This window comes from Lytechinus pictus, chromosome 2 (genome assembly GCF_037042905.1).
Source record: "Lytechinus pictus isolate F3 Inbred chromosome 2, Lp3.0, whole genome shotgun sequence".
NCBI classification, from domain to species: domain Eukaryota; kingdom Metazoa; phylum Echinodermata; class Echinoidea; order Temnopleuroida; family Toxopneustidae; genus Lytechinus; species Lytechinus pictus.
This window is the reverse complement of record NC_087246.1, coordinates 33,725,181-33,749,304: the sequence shown is the minus strand read 5'-3', so window position 1 is coordinate 33,749,304 and position 24,124 is coordinate 33,725,181. Positions and strand designations below refer to the sequence as shown.

The window sequence follows — 24,124 nt, the reverse complement described above, 5'->3', positions numbered from 1 at the left end:
TGCCTGAGTGATGCACCGACTTCCTGTATCATTTTGTCTCATATTTATCAATGAGTAAATGTGACAGTGCTGGTGAGAAAAAGCTGGCGGTAAAATGCAGAGTGTAATGCAGACCTCAACAGTTCAGATTTTGATGATGATGATGGAGATGATGATGGTGATGAATGATAAACATGACAACAGTGCTGAATGATGATGAAAATTATGATAGTACATGTATAATGGTGACAGTAATAACAATGATGATGGTGATGAAGATGATGATGATTAAGATGATGACTCTACTATGCATAAGTTGGATGTAGATTAGGATTGTAGATGACAATGATGATGGTGGCGATGATAGTGATAATGGTGGTGATAATGATGATGGTGATACTATGCAGAAGTTGAAGTTGATTAAGAATATAGATGATGATGAGGATGATGACGACGACGACAACAATGATGGTGATGACGATGATGATGTGGACGATGATAATGATGGTGATGATAAATGATGGTGGTGATGCTAAATGATGGTAGTGATGATATTGTGGATGGAGATGGTAATAAAAATGATGACGACGATGATGGCAATGATGATGATGATTTGTACAAGTTGATGCTGACAAGGATGATGATGATGATGGTTCAAGTAGTCATGATGACTACAACTGTTAATGATGCTAAAAATATAATTTTAAATGTTAGGGATAAGAACAGTGCGTGATCTATTTATAACAATAAACATGGAGCAATAAGAACAACCAAGACATGAAACATCCACCCACACAAGCAAAAAGATAAAGCCATGAAACAAAATATTTCTATCTACATGTACATGTAGATTCCTCACTGCTTTCACATGAATAAATTGCAAATAATTGCTTGAAGGTGGATCCATACAAAATATGAAGGCCCATAGGACCAATATGAACAAACAGACACTAAAACAGCTTCAAAATCTAATGAAATCTAACACGTTTTCACAGCATCACAAAACACATTGATTTTGCATTCCATCCAATCTGTCTACAGGAAATAGTGAAAAGTCAGAAAACAAAGCATGAAAAATTAGCAATTTATTGACACAATGACAGGAAGGGGGGGCTTGGTGGGGGGGGGGGGGGGTTGGCAGTGTGACACGGATTCAGCTGTACCTGCTCGTAAGTCGTTCTTCCTCTGGATGAGAGCGAAACGTGGAAGCCTGTTAGACCGAACACAGGCAGAAACGTGATCCCTACTATACACATGATGACCACACTGAGAGTAAGAGTTAAGTCATGTTCACACAGTGTGTTAGGATGAAAAATCATGTTCACACAGCAATTGTTAGGATGGAAGACATTCAATGGATATGGGTTAATATGAACTGAAGATGGATGCTAGAAATCTTTACAATGCGATATCAAATACGATTTCAATTCAAATTCCCCTGACCCGAACATTAAAATGACATTAATTGAAGGTTGAGGCTGTGTTCAACAGCATACACTATATGTCACAGTACAGGTGAGGAATTCCCTGATGCATTTTCTCACTGAACTACTCACATCCACAAATATCATATTTTATAGATTTTGGGTATTTGTTATTGATATTTGTACCACTTTGCGAAACAAGGTCCATGGGCCAATTGCATTATATGAAATACTTAAATTTGTACTTCTAGTTGGTGGAAAATCAAATTTGGCTTAATTTTTTTGTTTCGTTTGTACTACTATTTCTGCAACAAGTTCCTTCTCTAATTGTTGGTTTTCCTTAAAGGGGAAGTTCACCCTGATGAAAAGTTTGTGAAACTGTAAAAATAGCAGAAAAAATAATAGAAAATATTGGTTTTGAGGAAAATCCATCACGGATTAAGAAAGTTATTAAGGTTAAATTTTTTTATTTAGTGATGTCATTTACAAGCAGGTGCCCCAAGTGTTATGTCAGGCATGTCAGGCATCCAATCAAAACAAATTTTGAGGTAAAATCAGTAAATATATCCAATAATAAAAAAAATTACTTCAGATCCTTCACATCATAACTATTCTAGGCACACACTATTATCTGGAATACTCCTCAGGGAGTGGAGGGTATGCGCACATTGTGTGCGGTAATGACTGATTGAATCCGATGACCGGGGTAATGATATATATCTGTAAAGCGCTTAGACACGTTGTTCCGATGTATTAAGCGCTATATAAAAGCGGATTATTATCATCTAGTAATGAAATTGAACAGTAACATGCATTTTGGGGGATTTTCTAAAACTAAATATAGGATTTAAACTCAATTTTCATAAAATTTTAAACTAGAAAATGAAATACAAACATTTTGTCATTACAAAGTATAAAATCAAAATCGAAGAATTCCCGACATTAAGCTGATGACTTTGTGTACAACAGTGATGACAACATGGCTATGAAGTCAGAGGAATGAATAAACTTGTAGCGTCTAGGCTTACAGGCTTAGACGGCGCTGAAGTCAGAGAGTGACGACATTCAGAGGATTGCATTCAAAATTAGTCAGCAGACGATTGCATTAGAATGCGTTCCCTCGAGCACACGAGCAGCGACCGTCAAAATCAATGCCAAAGGAATACATCTGTATGATGTATACAGAAAGCATGAGTTTATACATACATGTACTGTACTATTTACATGTCAGTTTTAACCTAAACCATCCCCTTTCCCCGCTTCAGTCTGAAATGACAAGAGGCGGGGAGAAGGGGGGGGGGGGAGCAGAGAGGGATTGGGAAAGAAAATGTGTGTTTGAAAGAAATTGTTTTAATAATGATCTTCAGTTTGATATTTCAAAAGATCAAATTCAGTAGAGTAGGCATGTTTACAAGTTGGAAAGTAAGATATCAGAATCAGAATCCTCAAAAAAGAAATGAGAAAAAACATTCTAAACCCCTAGTGGAAAATGACAAATACATCACAAGCGCTTGGATAAAAGGCCATTTAAAAGAATTAACAGAGCATGAGGTATTCATGTATGTAATACATGATCCTCTTTCAATGCAATGCTTGATGTATATGAAAATATCAGCAGATTTATAATCGGTACTACATTGTGTACACACAAACGCCGAGTTGCAGTTATATTGCTGCACGTACTAATTTCTACCCCCCAAAAAAGGAGAAAAGAAAAATGACGTGATTGAAGTTTCATGTTGCATTTTGTGGATTAAGGAGGTAGCCCAAATTAGAAACATGTCAATATTTTGTCAGTCCCATATTCATTACTTGACTTGACTGTGAGGCATGCAAAATGACACGTGCCTACCAATAGCTAGAATCGCTATTTTTTTTCCCCCGACTGTAATGAGAGAGTGTTGTGAATTTTTGCAAGAGTGACTGAATACCATGTATCTGAAAGAGTTCTGGTCACGAGATTGAATTGTGGATAAACCCGACTAGAAAATGTTGATATTTTCTTTCACCTTTGATAAAAAGATGTGCTTAAAATGTGTATTTTGTGAAATTTTATTCCTTTTTTCAGCCAAAAAATAAAATGTAGTGAATGCACATACATGTAGAAACGCATGTATGGGACTGCATACATATATATGGTCCGATTAATTTTGTGCAAGTTTGCAGTAGACCTCGTTACTTTCTTATTCTTCCCATAAAACCAGAAGAAAAAAAACTTGTAATGACACTTTCATTTATTCAACGACAAGAGCCCATTATCATAAAAACTATCAATTATGACTTTGTCACTAGCCAATCATCGCTTTGCAACCTTTGATGAATGCACTATAATGATTATAAACTCTCCTTTAAAACTCCTTATGGGTACTCTTTTTGTCCACACAAATGTATCACCGAGGCTCCAGGTTTATGTCTTAGCTTGGAAAGAAGGGTGATACCGGTAATCAAAATATGACATCACAGGAAACTCTCTAAATGACGCTTGCTAGTTGAACAAGTTGGAAAACAAACATGACAAGCTCAAGCTCTAATTGCCTTGCAATTGAACTAGTAAGTAACCCAGGTATGAGTAAGACATGACCCAACTAATGGGACCATCTTTTTAACACAAAAGTCAATGGCAATCGGAGATTGTTGTCTTTTCAACATTTCCTCAAACACAATTTTTTCATGCTCTTGAAAGTTCGGAAACAAAATCCAATTGAAAGCGAGATCTAATTCTGTTCAGTATGACTGATGAAGGTGTCACTTTTCATTGCTGTAACACAACCCCCATTTGTTGTCTTACACATGCATGTTATGTTATATTGCTGTATCCAAATACATATTATACCCCATTATTTTGAGGGGTACTCAATACCAGTCTTTTCCACAAAGCTGCTTGCAGCTTGTGCTCGTTGAGCCCTTTGCGCGCTGATGTTGCAATCTTGCACGTTCGTACAATTAAATTCAACAATCATAATAATTAGTTTTCTCCCTTACCTTCAAATTAGATAAGGTAAGCTAATACAATGCAATAGTTCTTGAATAACATCTATATAATAATAATAAGTATCAATGGTGCAATATGGAAATCTTGAATTAAAGAAAATAACATGGAAACAATTGCCATTATTATCCCCCAAAATTAATTCAGCGTGCAGTTTATAACTCTTTGCACAAGAAATGGAAATGGGAAAAGGGATATATTTACTGTAATATGTTAATGAGCCATCATTTCTCAACAATTACTGCTTTGGAGGTTCTGTCTCTAGGAATATAACTTTGTTACAGCAAACAACATAAAAATTACAAATTTATTTTCCAATTTTAAATTTTACATGTAAGTACAGAGGGCTCATTCATCACTCAATGATCCTAAAAAAGGTATGTGTATGTACAAACCCATATCACAATCAATGATATAAAATATGCAATTGACATGTATGCCTACATATACATATATTTGTATTCAAAGTGATGGCCTGGAAACATTACGCCCTTGTGGCCTATAGCTACTCATGTACACTAACGATGTCTCACGAACAGTTCTCTGCACTAACTAATGAACAAATTTGGCTCCATGACAATTTCTTGAAGGGAACAAAAAAGTAAGACCTTGAAGACTTTACGATGGAGAATCAGTAGTTGACATTGCCAAAAATATACATGAAAAATGACAAAACCTTCACAAGAACCTCTCTCCAAAAGCAAAGCAGAAACTGACATATCTGTCGCTATCCATACTATGGACAGACTGGTATATATATATATTTTTTTTTTTTTGGGGGGGGGAGGGTGGGGGAGGATGGGAATGCAATTTTTATTGTCTGCTCAGTCAATGTACTGAAATTTTCAGACTAATCTTAAATAAATTTCCTGTAATATCTGACCAATAAGACTATTAAAAGTCATTAAAAAAATGTAATCACAAAATATTGATTTTCATCTTACTCATTTTACGTGCTCACAAAAATCGAGAACTCTTCCTTTGATAAACGTACTACTACAAGAACCTCATTCTGCATAATCCAGCACTGCATACACAGGCTGACATTGCATGGGTCACACGAGGGCGTGCTGTGAGAAAGGCAAAACCAGAATACATGACTCATTTGAAAGGGAAGGCCTAGGACAACTATAAACATCACTAGTGACACCAGAGGCTAATGACAACATGGATCTATGAGGATACAGATGATACATATCCTTTATCAGCTTCAGAGCTTGACATGTAATAATTAACAATAAACTGAATCGAGCGGAGAAGTCTATGAGTTAGAGTGAGGTGGAATAATTTGTCTTCAATGCTGTCGTTTTTCCATGAGGAAGATCCGTACAGGAAATACTACTGACACCTTAAAGCAATTGCGAACCAGCATCCCTGTATATATAGCACCAGCTCAAGTCCTCAACTTCTCAAGCCCGGTCAGGTTCCTTACCCATGTTGCAACATTGAGCAGTGTAGTCTTGCAATATAGACCCACTTGGATGATAACAAACCAATTCACTACTCAATACATTCATATCGCAATAATTATGTTAAAAAGTAGCAAAGAAGGTACCCTTCCATGCAGAAACATCTGAGTTTTCTTTAAACAAATAAAATTATAGATTAGTTTATCCTCTGTATCACAATAGTTATCTCTAAAGGTATATTTCAAGTCTACATGCACATGTAGCCCTTCATAAATACAGTCAATGAGAGACAACATAAGAGTGTTGGTTTGTTCACTCCCCCCTTTAAAATGCTTCTGGCAGAGTTAACAGTAAAATATTTACACCATGTGACAATTCAGAGCTCTTGAGAGACAGTGTAAAATGAAAGCCAGTTTCAGATGAAGTAAAAGATAAGAGTGGGGGAAAAGTATTACAAACACAGCTGAAACGTCTTTCAAATCATTATTCTCGCCAAGGTTAACAGTTTTCATCTGTAACCATTTCAGGTAATATGTCCTGGTAGGAACTTGTATGCCCTACATATATATGAATGCAATGTTGTGTAAGTTTGGAGGGTTTTTTACTTCAAAATTACATGCCACTGTTTTTTTTTTACAGCCAGTTATTGAATATGAATTACATATTGTTATTGACAATTTTCTGAGATAGGTTTTAATTGATGCAAACAGCAGAAAAATCACTAAATCAAATTGATAACCTTGACAGTGGGAGTGCAGAATGAAAATATTTGCCACTTCATGAATCAGTTGGCACCATAGAGATGTATACTAACTACGCTAGAGTGCGGAGTCGCCATAGGCGCGCGTACTTAACGTCTGTGATTGTGTGGAGCGTGGCGGCCATTGCTCGATAGGTATAGATTCGCAAAAGTACCCGGATGTACCCATAGCTCGTGCGTTGTAACGCTGTGAAAAGGGGTGCCGTCTCCGGCCTTTTTCTTGAAGAAAAAAACACAACCTCATAAAAATCGAAAATATGAATGACAAATTGCATCTCAATACACTATTAGAGTGATTACATGGGGATTATGCTATTAATTTGGCATTTTAAAAACCTGATTTCTCGGGATGAAATTCTAAATAATTTGCATTTACCTGTCCGTTTATATAGGCCTGTAATAGATAACAATGTTGATATACTAACATATAAACAATCATATAAAAATAAAAACATACAGCGGACATTAATAGAAAGATTGACAATTAATTCAAAAGACTGCAGTGAATTAGCCCTTCTCTGGATTTCCCTACCTTTAACTGCATCGTCCTCCTTCCATCCTTCCCACATTTACGTCCTTTGATTCTATGTTTATGTTGGATATAATTTTGTAATTTCTATATAGGCCTACATGATATGTAACTTGCTTTAATTTGTATGAAATATAGGCCTATCATTTTTATATATTAAGTTGTACAATAATTCTGTATAAGTTAGTGTTTTGATCTACATGCGCTATTAAAGGGCATCTCATTATTGTTCTTGGTGAGCCTCCCGTTACACCATCAATGTTGAAATTTGTGTTATTTGGTGAACGTGCTGATTTTGTTCTTATAGGAACATAATAAATTCCCCAAAATCTGCAGGCCTATATGGCCCGAAAATAAAATATTGATTTAAAATGTCGAGAATATAGCCTAATTTGTTCAAACTTTTCAAAAATGACAGTTTTAATTCCCTTCACTTTAAGTTAGATTTGTTTTAATTCGCTTTTTAGGGGCCGTGTGTGCAATTAAAATAACAAACACACCTAAGCAAATTCGCTTTAACATACTGATCAAAATAAAATACAGGGGGCGCGACCGGACCCCTCCCTGAAATGAAAATGAACATTACACATAATAAATGATTGTGATTTTATGCACCCCATCACTTTCAAAATTATTCCGCGACGCCGTAATTAACATAATATAATAATTTTGTTCATCCATGGAAATCTTATTTAAAAAAAACTGATCGAATAACCAAACTCAGGTCCATAGGCCAGCAAATGACATTAAAGGAAGAAAACTAGAAAATCAAATTCAGTTATACTTTTAAAATGAAAAACAAAACTGGATATTCAAAACGCGTGTTTATCTGTTTATATGTTAGGCCGGTGCCAGTGCTTACAAATATTTGCCATAAAGTTCATTTATTCAAGCGACACAGACACAGTTAATTAACACAGTTTCAAGGCAGGTATCAAATTTGAGATTAAATTAGGATTTTTAATATCTTATTCCAAGTATTGTCACTTTTGCAATATTATTGTTTCATAATTATGTTTGGTTTTAGTACTCACAATTTTGCAACCGTTTTCATAATTATGATAAGTTTGCATTGATGTCTTTCATGATATTAGTTTTATACACTCTTGCAGTAGTAATAATATTCTTTATAGTATAATACAAATTATCATAATCCCGCCCCTTTTCTCCTCTCCTTCTCCCCCTTCTTCCTCTCCTTATTATTCTATCCTTGATTTGTTCACATGATATTGGTCCAATCATTATAGGATCAGAAACAACGGCGATAAACAAAATATTTCAGCCAGTTTGCCGATCAGCATATTTTCAGCCGGGGAGAATCAAGTCTATACTTTCCAGAAAATCAAAGTAAAATTGTTTTGCGCATTGTGATTTGTTTACTCTCCGAAATTTTAAAATGTTTGCAAGGCAATAACACTGTACATAAACATCCAACCCCCCATTAGGCCTCCTGTACATTGCAAAATTGTACGACTGCATGCGCGCATTTGATATGCAAATTTTGCTGTCAACAAACTTTTCTATACATTGATCGAAAGTAAGAAAGTATACTTTTATATACATATTTATAAATATGATTGGATGGTTGCCAGCAAAGGAAATCTAAATCATCAATTTTTAACTGAATCAATGCGTAAATCATTTCCAAATATCAATAAAAAGTCATTTTATGATTCGCGAGTTTTTGTGATGTTGGTTTACATCAGCGTGTAAGACATGGGGAAAAGGGATCGAGTTATTATAGGCCCTATTGTGTAGATATATATGGAAAATGAATTATAACAATTATCTAAAGTGAAGAAATAAATTATCAGCAATCAGCATAATAGTAATTAGGAAACTATGAACTATAAAAATACAATCGTGGTTTTTTTTTCGATACAGCGTCTCAGATGCATCAGACACTGTGATATGGCCTATGAATTTTCTTAGGTTAATGTACATCAAATCATATTAAAACACATTAAATTTATTTATCAGGACCTAGGCCTAAATGTTATTTTTGATATTCATCTCTTCCAAATCATTAGAAAATAGAAGTCATATTAATGTATCGAAATTTTACCTAAGCAAAAACAATTGGGACTTTAAATCGTTTGCCTGTATTATAGCTGTATCGGCCTATATATTATGCGCTATAGATAGGCCTATATAGGCCTTTTGACCTCAGTTTTGCTAGATTTTTGTTGTATTTGAACTTTAATCCAGTGCAATATTTACAATTTTGCTTTTCCATATGCTTTCGTGCTCATATGTCATCAATTTGTCATGTTCTGTGCTCATCCGTGTACATGCCCCATAGGTACTGTACGCTGAATGGCAGGCTGCGAATACCTATCGAGCAATGGCGGACGGTCTCCACGTAATCACAGCGATTTGACGAAGTACGCCCTCTAGCGTTACTAGTATACATCTCTATGGTTGGCACTCATCATGTTTCAGAATGACTATGTGCAATTTCAAATGCACATTCAACATACAGGTTAGAGAAAAGACCCCGCACTCAGGGTTAAATTGGGACATCACTACATGTACACGTAGAAATCAGAAGGCCCCACTTGGGAAGGTGAATAATAATTTGTGAGTTTCACAGCTTTCCACGTCATTTTGCAGGAAGAATCAAAATAAAATGAAAATATACACCGCAAAGGTTTCCTCTTTTAATGCTAATAGGGTCTATATCACTAAAATATTTACAACAAGGAATTCATACACACGTAACATACACACAGACATATATGGATACAAGCATGGATTTCCATCCATGCATGATATGGTGGTCCATAGACATGTTTCTATATCAGGCATTTTAACAAAGGATAGAGTGAGTAAAAGCATAATTTAATTCCTAAACTTGCACACTTGTTCATTCTTAATTGTTTGAAATATTTTTTTTTTCTAAATGAAAAATCCCATGACAAAAATGAACTCAACCTTAAAAGTGAGACTTTCTAATTTCCAATGAATAGATTCATTTCTTCCTGTACATTCTCTATTGGACATGCACATGTAGGCTACATGAATGATAACTGCAAAACGCTCACATAGACATGAGCATGTAGACACAAGAGGGCAATGGAAACGATCCCTGTATTTTGGCACCCAATCTGACATTATTCACTTTCCTTTTCGGAGATAAAATTACACGCATTAACCCTATTCAATCGGCAAGTCCATTCCAGTCACTGACTTCGCTCATCTACCTCCGCCTTTGGGAGTGGCAGGGTTAATACAATAGTCCATTGTTTCCTTAGGGGGATTTATGGTGGACTTCCAAACAAATCCCCTTAACATCAAATATGATCATCCCTAAATCTGCTAATAAGCCACGGTATGACAGTTTGACATGTAAACACAGCATGGCCGATTTATTTCTAGGGGGGGGGGGGGGGGGACTCACGTGAGAATAAAACTGTAATAGCATAGCTAGTGCAACATTGATTTTAATGTACTTTAAAAAGATTTCTTATGGGACAATATATCTTTTACGTAACTTCCATGTAATCTGAATACTAAGGAGAATAAAAAGCATGCCAATAATGCCTTCTTCAAATACAACCATTTCATCTAAACTCTTAAGTTTTTTATTAAATGTGTTGAGATAGGAGCTTTTTAACAGAGAGTTCAGAAACTAATTCAGGCACCAAAGTATCAGACATCAACGGATGGACAAGGGTATTTTACGGGGGGGGGGGGGGGGCATCGTAAGGTGATGTAGTGGTAATAATAAAGATGACCTACATCTCTTTTCACTACATGCCATAATTTTCCCCTTCTTTTATTTTCTACTCTTTTTCTTCTTAAATTCATTTCATTCATCAACCCTGCATGCTCCCACCATATGATACAACTCCTAACAGGGGCGGATCCATTTTGAAATTTGACAAGCAAAAAAAAACAAAAGGGTGTCCACTTTCAAAAGAGGGGGCACACCTCTGTTTTAATGGCATTTTTACATTACAAATTTTAATTTTGCTTCTCAAAGGGGGGGGGGGGCACGGGCCAGCTGTGCCCAATCCTGGATCCGCCAGTGACTCCTAAACATAAGTATTGATAGTTCAAAGATTCACTTTGAATTAAAATCACATGAGAAACAGTTTGAATGAATTAAACTTGTCAAACGTTGAGGTTGTAAAGGTTAAATAAACACTGCATGAGTAGTATCGTGAGAGGCAGATTCTTTATTCTGAATACCCTCACATTTCATGCATGGCTCGGTCGCAATGAGGCAGAGAGTCAGGGGAATACCCTCATCTTATTTGCATAGAGACCTCTCCACTCTATGATGTCATAATGACTACCTCTTCTCCAAACAACCTCTAGTCTCCATCACCAATACACACATAACATTTACATCACAGGTTTGTAGCTTGCATTGTGGGTATAATCCCTGAGCAGTTTGTCAAACCATGCAAAAGTAATAGTGTATCTATAATTTCTTAGAGCTACATGTAGCTAGAATTATAAACAAGAAGTATAATCAGAGCATAAACACAAAACACAGTTTATGGAGAGGGAGAATATAAATCGCATTGTTTTTAATAATCTCTTTACAACCCACCAATTAAGTTTGACATCAGAAGTAAATGTCACCATTCATTTACACGTAATACATGTCAGAATTGAAACAAGGCCCTTTGTAGAATCACTATTAAGAACTTTATTGCATTTCATCAAACTTTTGCACCTGAGGCTCTGCTAAATTATCTTTTCAAACAGCATCTTTTTCTACACTTTATATGTGTGTTTCAAGAGAGATGTTTATTTTATGACAGACAAAAAAAATTGATTATACCACACCCTGACTTGAACTGCATGTCAATCAGTTTAAAAAAAAATCAGTCAATAGTTCAACAAGGATTAATCTTATTTCCATGGTATCACGAGACATACCAAGTCTCATGCTTTAGGTGCGAGACTCCTGCCTTTGGGACTCTTGCTTACCCCCCCCCCAATCTCCTCCTCATGCCTAGCTGGTCTTTGAACTTGGCCTCTCTGCATTAAAGTCAATGTTCTGATACAATCTATGGTTATTCTTGAATAGGAATGAGTAGAAATTGATTGAATGTATCATTCTGTAGGGAGATTACCAGGGTCCCTATCCATGGCAGCTAGCCTTGAGGGGGAAAATGCACAGCGGAAAGGTCACATTTGCCTCCATTGTCCCAGGTGCATGCTATCCTCTCTGGGAGATCTGGGCGGGGTAACAAAAAAAAAAGCAGGGAAAAACTTACACGGGGACTCGGGGCAAAATCAGCCCCCGAAATGACCTAAAGAGCCCTGGAAAAGTAATAAAAAGCCCCTGCCATTCCCTAAGGTTCTAATAATATAAACTGTAATACAATGTAGCAAAGTTGGGCAAATGAGCTAAAAAAAAAGGGCTGGTGAGCTAAAAAAAAATAGCCTCGGAAGAAAAAAATTTACCGGTGTATTCATTTTTCCCCTGACATAAAGCACAGCGACTGATCCTGTATGATATAGTTGATTTGTATGATTGATTTAGAATCAGATGAAGCTCAATAAAATCAATCATAAAGTCATTCATACCATCAATCATAAAATCAATCATACCACTGATCGTAAAATAAATTATACGATTAATCAACAGGCAATAGGCTATATACAGCCAGGCCGTTGTTTCATGAAGCTTGTCGGATGTCACTGATTGTCATTGACAAGTGCCAACTGTCAAAGGCTCCTGAAAATGATCCTTCCATTTCTTTGGCCAAGATTGAATTTGTCAGTGTGGAATGCCTCTGGCATGTTACTATGATGATACATCATTATCATGGTCATCAGATCCTGGCTTGCCCGAGTACATGTACATCATGTGCATATTCTCCACTCCCTGGGGAGCATTCAAGCAAGAGCTCCCAAGTTCAAATTCTTTATAAGTATACTACATTTGATTTTGCATCGTACGGGATACCATACTCGTTTAACACCCGGCAAAGTGTACACTGCACATGTAGATGAATATCTTGCCAAAAGATGTCCTTGTCGGTGGTGGGATTTGAACACGTGACTCTACCACTAAAGAGTCAGGACCACTACACAACACCTCCACCTTGCATCTCTCCTACCAATCTTCTCTCATCTTCTTCCTCCTATTCACCCATCTCCTGGATCATCCTTACTTCCTTGGGAAGGAATTGTCTCCCTCGTCAGACATTGGTGATGGGAGCCGAGACACCATGAGGCATACAGTGACTCAAATTCCTGCAAGATGATAGGAAAGGTGAAATCCAAGCTCCCCTAATTCTCCCCATATCCTGAGCCCTACCTACCAAGAGCTTTCACACCTGCCTTATCACGAAATACATGTATACCTGGGTCCCGACTTACGAAGAGTTGCGATTGATCCGATCAACCACAATATGAAATGCCAGCAACGTCAACAATCTAAAATGCATATTAGTTCAAAATATTTTCTAGATATAATGCATATTCATACATTCATAGTTTTCTTGAAAATTTAGTGTCCTTCTTCTTACTTACAAACACTAGCGTACCTACGGTGGGGGGGGGGGCAGTCTCCCTGCCCCCCCCTGACGAGCTTGAAGACCTTTTTTTTTTTTCTTTTTACTTGTCAAATTTTTTACTGGTACGAAATCCTTCATTTGTGATTGAAGACTTTTTTTTTTTTTTTTTGCTTGTCAAATTTTTTTCTGGTACGAAATAATTCATTTGTGATTTTTTTTTTTTTTTTTTTTTTTTTTTTGAAACTGTGATATGGGAACTGAGGTCTGAAGAAGTTCTTGTTTTAAAGTTACAGATATTTTCTTTTCCCAATCATGTGACAGTATCCCTACTGCAGAAAAGCCCCTTAAGATTACAGAAAAGAAATTATCAAACTCGTAGGTAAAAATTGAAAAAAAGTCAACAGAATTACGTAGCCATGTGTTGTAACAAATACTGTTCATGATGTATTTCCAAATTGTGTAAATTTATTTCAATTAATTATTTACTCATTTATTCGTTTACTTACTTATTGTTTTTGTGTGGGGGGGGGGGGGGCTAAGTAGTCAAAATCTTGAATGGCTTACATGCAGTTAAGTTCTATTGCTGTAATATGCATTGGTACAATAATTATAAAATATATGAAAGAAGTGTTTCTCTCTTGTAGAGAACAGCCTTTTGAAGGGTCTAAGGCTGTTTTTGTTGAGAAAAAACAACCCCACTACAACTATAAGAAATGAAGATAAACCATAGTTGTCATCTATTTATAAGGGTAAATATATGCACATGAACTGTTAAGAGGTTTTATACTAAAAACAAGCATGTAATGACATAGAATTCATGTACAATATTGTAGACGATATATAATGTACATAATACAGTGTATGCTCATCATTGAATGCTCCCAAAATGTATAAAACGACACCCTCGCTAATAAATGCAGCTATGATGAGCATTATCCATCAGCAAGAGACACTTGTTGCATGCTCCTTTGGTGGAAGCATCGATCCGCAACCACTCTTTAATAATCATTATGAAATACATCAGACTTGTGGTGCATGAAGATCTTTCACTATGAAAATTGAAGTGAAATTATGATTAGCAATTACATATTTACTGTCTTTTATGTTTTAGTAATGTACATGTATGTAGAGCATGTCGAATGTTATAAGCATTAGCCTAGGTATAATAAATATGAGCCATGTTTAAATGGACCTTTTAGTAGTGATTCTGCTATGTACCTTTTTATCTTTATTAATAACATTGGAAGTTAAATTAAATCAAAGAGAGAAGGATACCGAGATCTAGAGAAGGGGGGAGAGAGAGATAGAGAGAGAGAGGGGGGGGGGGGCACAGAATTATACACAGTATACCCAATAAAGGAGCCCCACTGTGACCTTTCAAATGATTCTGGATACATTAAACTGTTTGGGATGTTATCCAGCGACAACATTTCTCCCTGGCCACAAAGCCAAGTTGTTCCACCCAGAACATATTCATGATGCATCAATCGAAATCATAACATTGATGCGAGTGTCTGCGAGCCAGCCATCTATCTTAACACAGCTTCCGATACCTCGCCGGAGCCCCACAAACTACCGATATTTCAATGAAAAGATGGATGACGAGAAAAAGAGTGTTGCCACACGGGAGAAGATGAAACGGAAGTATGGGAAGATGTGATGGGATAATTATGAGAAAGAGATTGAGGGCTAATGAAAATGATTGTTTTTTTATTTTTTAAAGAATAAACATCAATGATTTACTATTTGAAAGAAATTGATTTTGCATAAAAATACAGAGAAAAAGAATTGAGGAAGAGAAAGGTGGATACAGAGAGAGTACAGAAACAAAAAGGGGGTGACTGGAGAAGAGAGGAAAATGAGAGAGACAAATAGAGAGGGGATTTTTTTGTGGAGTGGACTATAGGGGCAGAGAAGGAAAAACCTTTAAAAAAAAAATCATGAAAATGGAGATGTACTTGACAAACCCGATGCGACGCAATCATACTTTAACAACACCATCCTCAGTCGCTTTCCTGGACTGGTTCCCACAGGACCCAGTCAGAAGATTCTGTTGGTGCTCACGTACACTCTGTCAGCAGGATAAATCAATCTTGTTGCTATGGTAACATTCTCATCATTGTGCAATGGGTCAAAGTTTTCTCAATATTTCTGTACTATTTCATCACCGCAGCCTTATACCTTTAAATATTCTGCACAACATATCGCAGTACTTCCGGGTGAAGATGACTTCCAGGTGAACAGTACCTTTCAGTCACTTGTGAATCAGTTCAGGAGGCAAAACGATCTCAAAAAGCTTAATCGCAAGGTGGATTTGGATACATTTTCACAATCATGCTACACCGATTCTTAATGCAATAGCAGTAGCTTTTACTAGAAAGTGAATGTGAATGGGGTCCAATTAATTCAAATCACTTTTAATACCTGATAAAAACAACAATACAAAACAGAACACTTGATATTTCAACAAACCACAAATGGTAATCAAGAGACATTTCATTTTCCAGGGAGAAGATCTTCATATCAAGAGGCAGTCCTAATTCCATGTATGGGGAAATATACCAAATTGCTCTTTTTCCCATTTTGCATCATATCAACCATAAGAAGCCAGGAGAAATATGAAGAAACAAGCATTATATTGAATAAGTAGGATTAAGAAAAGGCATTTGAAATCACTAAATTTCTGGATTCAGAGATGGGTAGCTGATTTGCAGTCACATTTTCATTTACGTTCAATTTTAGGATTGATATGTAAAAAATCAGCCTTGCTCTTATTGTAGTATCAATAGAGAGTTAACTCCAACTCTCAATGCATGGAAGATCAGAGAAATAAGTATATGTATGAAGGAATATAAAGTGAGAGGAATAATTTTGAGATTAATTATTAATGGGATTATCAGTTTTGGCAGATGAAAAAAAATCAGTAAAATCCATGTGTTTTTATAGTCTATCTCTCTATACAATAATAAGATATAACACTGTACATGTTGATGAACCATAAAATACAAAAATCTGTTCACTTAAAAAAAAAAAAAGAAGATAGAAATACAAATGAAAACAAAAATAGGAACCATAGGTTAAACAATTTCACAGGATGTGGTGTTGTTTCAATCATTTTTTTTTTAGAAATTACTTTAAATCTTCTTACATCAGCTACATGTATGTTAAGGGACATAGAAATCAGGAATCACCAGATATTCTTTAAATGAAACTTGTTGGCCAATAGTGATGGACAAATTATTGGGAAAAGGGTAAATAGTAAAAAACCCAAATGGCCAAAATGGCATAAACAATCTCATCAATTATTTGTAATGCATGCAACGAATCTAACAGTCCATATAGGGTACAAGGTCAGTAGATAATGTTAATTAATTTGTTGCCACCGAACCTCTGAAAACAAATTGACAGGATGCCATTAACATTCTTGAAATGATTATAAAAGGAAAAAAAATAATAGTATGCTACATAACAATTATATGACAAAAGAAAAAAATGACTGATTTGAATACATATAGATAGACTGAACAGGAAAGGTCATTCCCAAAACAAGTATTTTATCATTTGTGAAACATGAAAACTATTTCAAATTTAATTTTTTTTTAATCCAAACTTCAAATAGAACCCCCCCCCCAAAAAAAATACTAAAAATAATATATTCCCTTGAAAATATCTTTATTAGTAACATTGTGCACCCACAACAAACTCATGCTGACTATTAATTCTCTTCATCTGAAATTAAATCTCAAATTGGTGTCTTACAGCAAGATAAATCACCAATATTTATCGCGCAGGTCTCTAGTCCGCTTGGATAGTCACCTGGTAATTTATACATAATGGCAATGTGTGGGGAAAACATGCTTATTTACAGGATAACGAAGAGATATAGCACTGCATATCAATTCCTATTGGGTAGCCATTTACCTCACCCGGGTCAAGTGTGGCAAATGTTGATCAACGCATACTAAAGGACGTTAGTGTCGAGGCTGGAATTGAACCCTGAACCTTGTGAACTGTAGTACAGAGAAACATCTACTAGACCACAACAACTCGATCTACATATTCTATGTAAAATGGGGAAATATGAATTAAGAATGTGAGTTGCAGTACTGACAGCACTGGTCCGGGGTGATTTCAAGCTCAGCATTGGTATTGGTGAGATTTTGGTTCACCCTCGACATGTACACTGAATGTGGGTTTACAAAAATGATACCAATCCTACATGTATATCGACACCTCTGACAATGGTCTTAGCACCAGCCTCACTTCAAGTTTGGTGCTGTGGCTGGTGTAAACACCAGTCCAACACCAACAGTAGCTCCCAACACCAAACTTGAAATACCCAGTGGGTTGTTTCTATTCATCTCTTAAAGGAGAATGAAACTCTTGGAGCAAGTTCGCTTTTGTGAAAGCAGAAAAATCAAAGAATAAGATCAACAAAAGTTTGAGTAAAATAGGACTAGCAATAGAAGAGTTATGAACATTTGAATGTCGAGATCACTAATGCTATGGAGATCCTCCCATTGGCAATGCGACCAAGATCTATGATGTCACAGATGAACAACTCTCCCCTTTTGGACACTGAAAATATACCCCAAAACATCTCTTTTTGCTCATTCTAATCATATGACAAACGATTCATCAATGATATAATGTTGTGAAACCTCTGTACTTGTCCTCTCATAAAGAGCACACCTCACCTTGTGATAGACTCTATAAAAGTGAGAATATAAGTGAAATAAGTACTAAAGTAATGAGAGAGTTGTACGTGTGTGACATCATAGATCTTGGTCGCATTGCCAATAGGAGGATCTACATGGCATTCGTGATCTCAATATTCAAATGCTCATAACTTTCTTATTATTCATTCAATCTTCCTCAAACTTTCAACAATATGTTTCTTTGATTTTTCTCTTTGATATGGATTCAGCTGGTTTCAAGGGTTTCATTCTCCTTTAAGCATTTAACCCACTCTATAGTGGATTTGGCATATCATACATTAAATCATATAAATTACTATCTTTATTATTATCAAATATATTTGTTGAAAAGGATACGAAATAATTGTTTGGTAGTCTGAGATGGGGGATTTGGTCTCCAGCACGTAGATTAGACTGAGGACGAAGACGGACACCATGTGCATCGTTAATGAGAGAAGAAAAAGAAAGAAGTAGCGGTAGTTTCTCCTCCCGACACAATTATTCACCCATGGACAGTGATGATCAAACCTCTGTAAAACAAGAGAGAAAAGAAAATATACAATGGGTGATTTCAAGTCTGGTGTTGACCTTTTGGTGTTAGGTCAATTTTAACACGAGTATTACACCAAACATAAAATAAAGATGGTCTGAAAAGTCACTCATTAGTTGTTGAGATGTCAATGATCTGGCTCATTTTTACAAACTTAGAATAGGTTTTGGAGCTAGGGGAAGCAATCCAAATTCCAACACCAACGCTAATACCGGACTTGAAATCACAAAATATCAATATCAAGCATCATTTTTAAGAAAAACAAAATCCTTTACAGGCAAATGTTGGAAAATCTACAGATTATTCATCTACCGGTATAAATTCACTGTCACATAAAATGAGACAGTACATGTACATCATAAATAAGTCAGATTTATCAAAACATGTGATCTGAAATCTGATATTCAAGGCTACAACTTAAAATTGACATGTCCAAATTAAAAAAAAAAAGTAATAATAATTGGCACATTTTTTTTTTTGGGGGGGGGGGGGGGAGAAAAAGACTTCTCAGACATTAAAGGGGTGAATTGCAGCATACTATCTTTACAAATACATTTCTGAAATTATGATAAAATCTATATTTTCAAGGCACCTTCAAGTTTATGAAATACATGATTAATGGCTTTGACAATTCATATCATAAAGAATCAACAAATGAACAGTAACAACACTTCTGTAACATTGTAATGACAGAATGATAGTCATGTTGAACCATATTCAAAATTTCAGACTGACTTTAAAAAGATAAAGGAATTTAAGAATATGGTGTTATTTAAAAAAAGGAATAGTGTAAAAAAATGTTAAAATACTGTATCCATATGAAACACTTTAATATGAACTACATACATGTATATGTTTACATAATCACTGAGTATATGTACAGTGCACATTGAAATATCAAAAGGTTTTCAATTGAAAAACCCAAATGTAAAATGATTTTCTTATTTCAATGCACACAGTGATGAAAACAGAAGCTGACATTTGTCTGGTTCAAACAAATAATAGCCAGAAAGGATGGTGATCGAGGCTTTATTGGAAAGTTGATCAGTTGCTCTGGATGATTTCTAACAAGCAATATGTATATATATTTTTTTTTATTTTAACAATGCTGTACTGTACATCCTCACAATCTTTATATGCTCCATATTATTTTTTTATTTCATTGTTCGAAATAGACATGAAACGAAATACTCAAAAAATTTGCTTTGCCCAATTGATCGTGGGCCCGGCAGCTGCTGCTGTGCAGCGCAAGATCGACAAGGCTCTGTCCCTTTAATCGTTGAACGCCAAACAGGGTAGCAGCAACTCCAATCTTTTAACGTCTTTTGGTCTGACACGGCCGGGGTTTGAACTCCCGACCTCCGACAATCTATATTCTTTTAATACCATACATGTACAAGTATATTCATTTTCAATTCCTTGTTTTCACTTTGAAGGTAATGGTCTCATATCCATACATGTATCCATGTGGAATAAAATTTGACTTTGCACTTACTCATGGGGGAGGGGGGAAGGGGTAAGAGAGAATCGGCATTTCTGTTTTTTTTTCTGCTCCTGTTCATTCAAAATTATTGACCCAAATAGTTTTATTTCTGATTTTTTTTCTGGGCTTTATAGCACAATATAGCCATACTGTATTTTTTCCATGGGGGTGGGGGGGGGGTGGGGAAGGCTTGCAAAAAAAAATGTTGGAATGTTGGTTGCACATGTCTAGACTTATGTTATGATTCATGCCAACTGTTTGTTTGCTGCTGCTACCAGTCCATACAAACCATCAAAGCGGTATAAAACTGTATTTGATGATGGTAAAAGATCAAATTCTAGGGCAAAGCTGGCAGCATACCTGAACCAGGCATACAATATCATTAGCTTGGTTTACATGACACTCTTCCAAGATACAGGCTGTTGTCCCAGGGGAGGGAATGATCTCTTCGGATCTTTAATAGGCCAATCTCTTTTGTGATAGCCCATTTACACGCTCGGACAAACGTGTATTACACAAAGGGCATAAATGTTACCTTTGAGATTCGCACAATGCTACATGTATTACGTAAAGGTGAATTAATACACATGTATGCGCTTCATCCATGCACCATATTTCATGCATGAGCACATTTGATAAAATAAAAAAAACGAGTGTGCCCATCCAATATGCAGTTAGGGTCACTCCCTTCTCCAAACTTCTTGACAGAAGGTGAGATAAGAGGAGAGAGAGTGCTTGGCAACCATTCAGATTAAAACATTTGTAGTGGATTTCTCTTCAGAGACTAGTCTGAATGGGCAGTAGTACCGTCTTCACACTGGCCACAAGCACAGCTACAGTACCGGGACTGTAGCGGTGTTGCCTCCAGTGTGAATTCTCGGACCCGCAATAAACTACCCCAGGATAACCTCGCCTCGCTATAACTCCGCAAAAAACTATCGCTAGGCAAGCCATAGTAATAGCAGCGGGAAAGCCCCAGTGACTGTTGCGGTGTTCCTTCAGTGTGAAGGCACATCGCTACAACACCGAGATAAACCACCTGTGTTATGTTTACTATAATGTAGGAGTTTCGTGGTCTAGTGGTTATGACTCTCGTCTTTCAATCTGAAGGACGTGGGTTCGTTTCCCCACCCTCAAGTATTTCTGGTGTATCAGAGTCGCGTCACTCGTGGGGTCACAAGCCCACACGTTTTGTTACGGAGGTCATAAAAACCACCTGCTGCAGAGTGAATGTATACATGAAATTTATCCCGGGACTGTGCCCGGATAACTTTTCTTCTGCGAATGCATTTATAGCAGGTGTCGCTTTCCCGCAACAGCACCAGGATGAATTTGAAAACCAGTGTGAAGACGGTATAGGAAGAAGAGAGTAATTCATACTACCAGAACACCTGAGCGGGTTCAAGGAGGCTCCAAAATTGTAGCTCAGGTTTCAGAAAGAATTTTTATTCAGAAAGAATTTTTATTGAGAAATAATGTGATCCATGATTCAGAAAGGAGACATTGCAGTGAGAAAACTGTCCCATGAGAAAAGCTGCTGTTTCCTGACAGCAATTCTTTTTCACATATTCCAAGCAAAAAGGACCAATATGAAAGAGAAACTCTATTCTTTGGATACTGAACTTGTGATACATGTATGATACTAAAAAAGATTGTGTACATGTACATGCTGTATGTAGGCTATTAAAGCCCTTTCAGAAGCTTAAAACTACCCCCTAAATTTTGAATAAATTTATCTAGAATACAAATATTGGCTTTGAGTATTGAGATGGTTTGAGAATATGACAATGCAAAACATGTGCCATGTTAATAATTATTTCACATTCATTTAAGATCATTTTTAAAATATTTTTAAAAATAAAAGCATTGCATCATAAATATTGTACACAACATATAATTCTTTAATATCAAAATCATGATATTGTACTTGCTGTAATGACCTATCAAAACAAATACTGAGCAATGTGTATCAAATAAAGGATATTACAATGCACGTTTCCACATCAATGCTTTCCATGAATACCAAAATGACTCATAATAACAATTGAAACCACTTCTTCTTTCTCTTCAAATTTACACATTCCATAACCATTAAAATTCTCCTGAAGGGTGTTCAGAATGTCTGGTAATGGTATACAATAAAATCCAATTTCCTGAGCAATTTGCCTGAGAGCAAAGCTAAAATTTGAGAAAAACAGATTGATTTACACAAATAATTGTTTTATTGGGCAATTAAGGAAAAAATAGTGGATATATGCATGTACAGTGTAGTCAAATTGTCAAGTTCTGCAGAAAACTTGAATCCCCCCCCCCCTAAAAAAAAAAAATAAAGAAATTGGTCAATATGAAATAATGCAAATTACATTGCTTTTCAAAATAAAACTTGTCTTTTACATTTTTAATGGGAACAAGCAAAGGAATACAAGGGATATCATGGTGATCTGCCCCCCACCCACCATTGATTTTGACTGAAAAAGGGAAATACCCGGTATATAAAAGTCTGAAATAATGGGAGTGAGGGCAAATGTGGGGGGGGGGGGATAAATGCAAGAATTGGTAGAGAAATATCATGTCTCATAATAAATTTTTCTCATTTCATTGTTTCCCACTTTTCTTTGCATGCACACATGTCATCATTTATAAGAACTTCTTTCAGTGAAAACTAAATAGAAAATTCCCTTTTATGTACATTGCAAGTAAAAGTTTATGGAAGCCAACTACATGTACATCTTCTTTATTCTTCAATACATGTAGTTGTACACATTAAACAAAATAATTGACAAGTATTACACACATGTACATGTGCATAATCTGCTTATATTCAAACAAAATTCACCTCATATTCATGTTTGCAATTTGTTATGTTGCTTATGCCATGAACAGACAAGATGAAATAAAATTCAAAAGTCAAACCATCATGAGAAACATCTGAATTAAAAGTTTGAGCAAAAGGTTGCCAACCGGTGGCGGTAAGTGACACAAATGCAGTAAGGAGTCAAAACAACATTTGTGACGTCAAATCCGACATAAAATCTCTCTTGATAAATGTCTGTAGGCAGGACTAGAGTATTGCTCATGAATGTGAGTGATGCATGGATACGTCATTTACAGACATTTACCCCACCCCATTTTCTAATCTCCTTGTGCTCTCACTGTATACTGTATCTTTTAAAGGACAAGTCCACCCCCCAAAAAAGTTGATTTGAATAAAAAGAGAAACATCCAACAAACATAACACTGAAAATTTCATCGAATTCGGATGTAAAATAAGAAAGTTATGACATTTTAAAGTTTCGCTAACTTTCACAAAACAATTATAAGCACATCCTGACTGATATGCAAATGAGGAGACTACGACGTCATCCGCTCACTATTTCTTTTGTATTTTATTATATGAAATATTCTCATTTTCTCCTCATTGTCCAGTGATACAATGATTAATTCCTCCCTGAACATGTGGAATTAGCATTGTTTAATCTATATACATGTAGTTCAGTCAAGTTGGTCCTTATTGTCAAATCTAAAAAAAAAAAGAAATATTGTATAATTCAAACAATAAAAAAACAAAAGAAATAGTGAGTGATGGACATCATCGACTGGCTCACCTAGTTGTGCATATCACTGCTTTGTGAAAAATAAGCAAAACTTTAAATGTCATAACTTTCTTATTATACATCCGATTTTGATGAAATTTTTAGCACTATGCTAGTTTGATTTTTCTCTATTTATTCAAGTCAGCATTTTCCTGGGGTGGACTTGACCTTTAAGTATAAAACATACATGTACACACATGTACATGCAGGTGTGCTCAAAAGTTTCATT

The 24,124-nt window shown here is 35.9% G+C and overlaps 1 protein-coding gene across 2 annotated transcripts in view; it reads right to left on the bottom strand.

Moving 5' to 3' along the window:
- LOC129254367 (palmitoyltransferase ZDHHC5-like) overlaps positions 1–24,124 on the bottom strand; it is a 56,710-nt gene that overhangs the window by 8,069 nt on the left and 24,517 nt on the right. For both annotated transcript variants that reach the window (XM_054892829.2, XM_064115509.1), the window contains exon 4: positions 18,627–18,799. In XM_054892829.2, the coding sequence (XP_054748804.2) occupies positions 18,627–18,799 (173 nt within the window). The remainder of the gene's footprint in view (positions 1–18,626; positions 18,800–24,124) is intronic.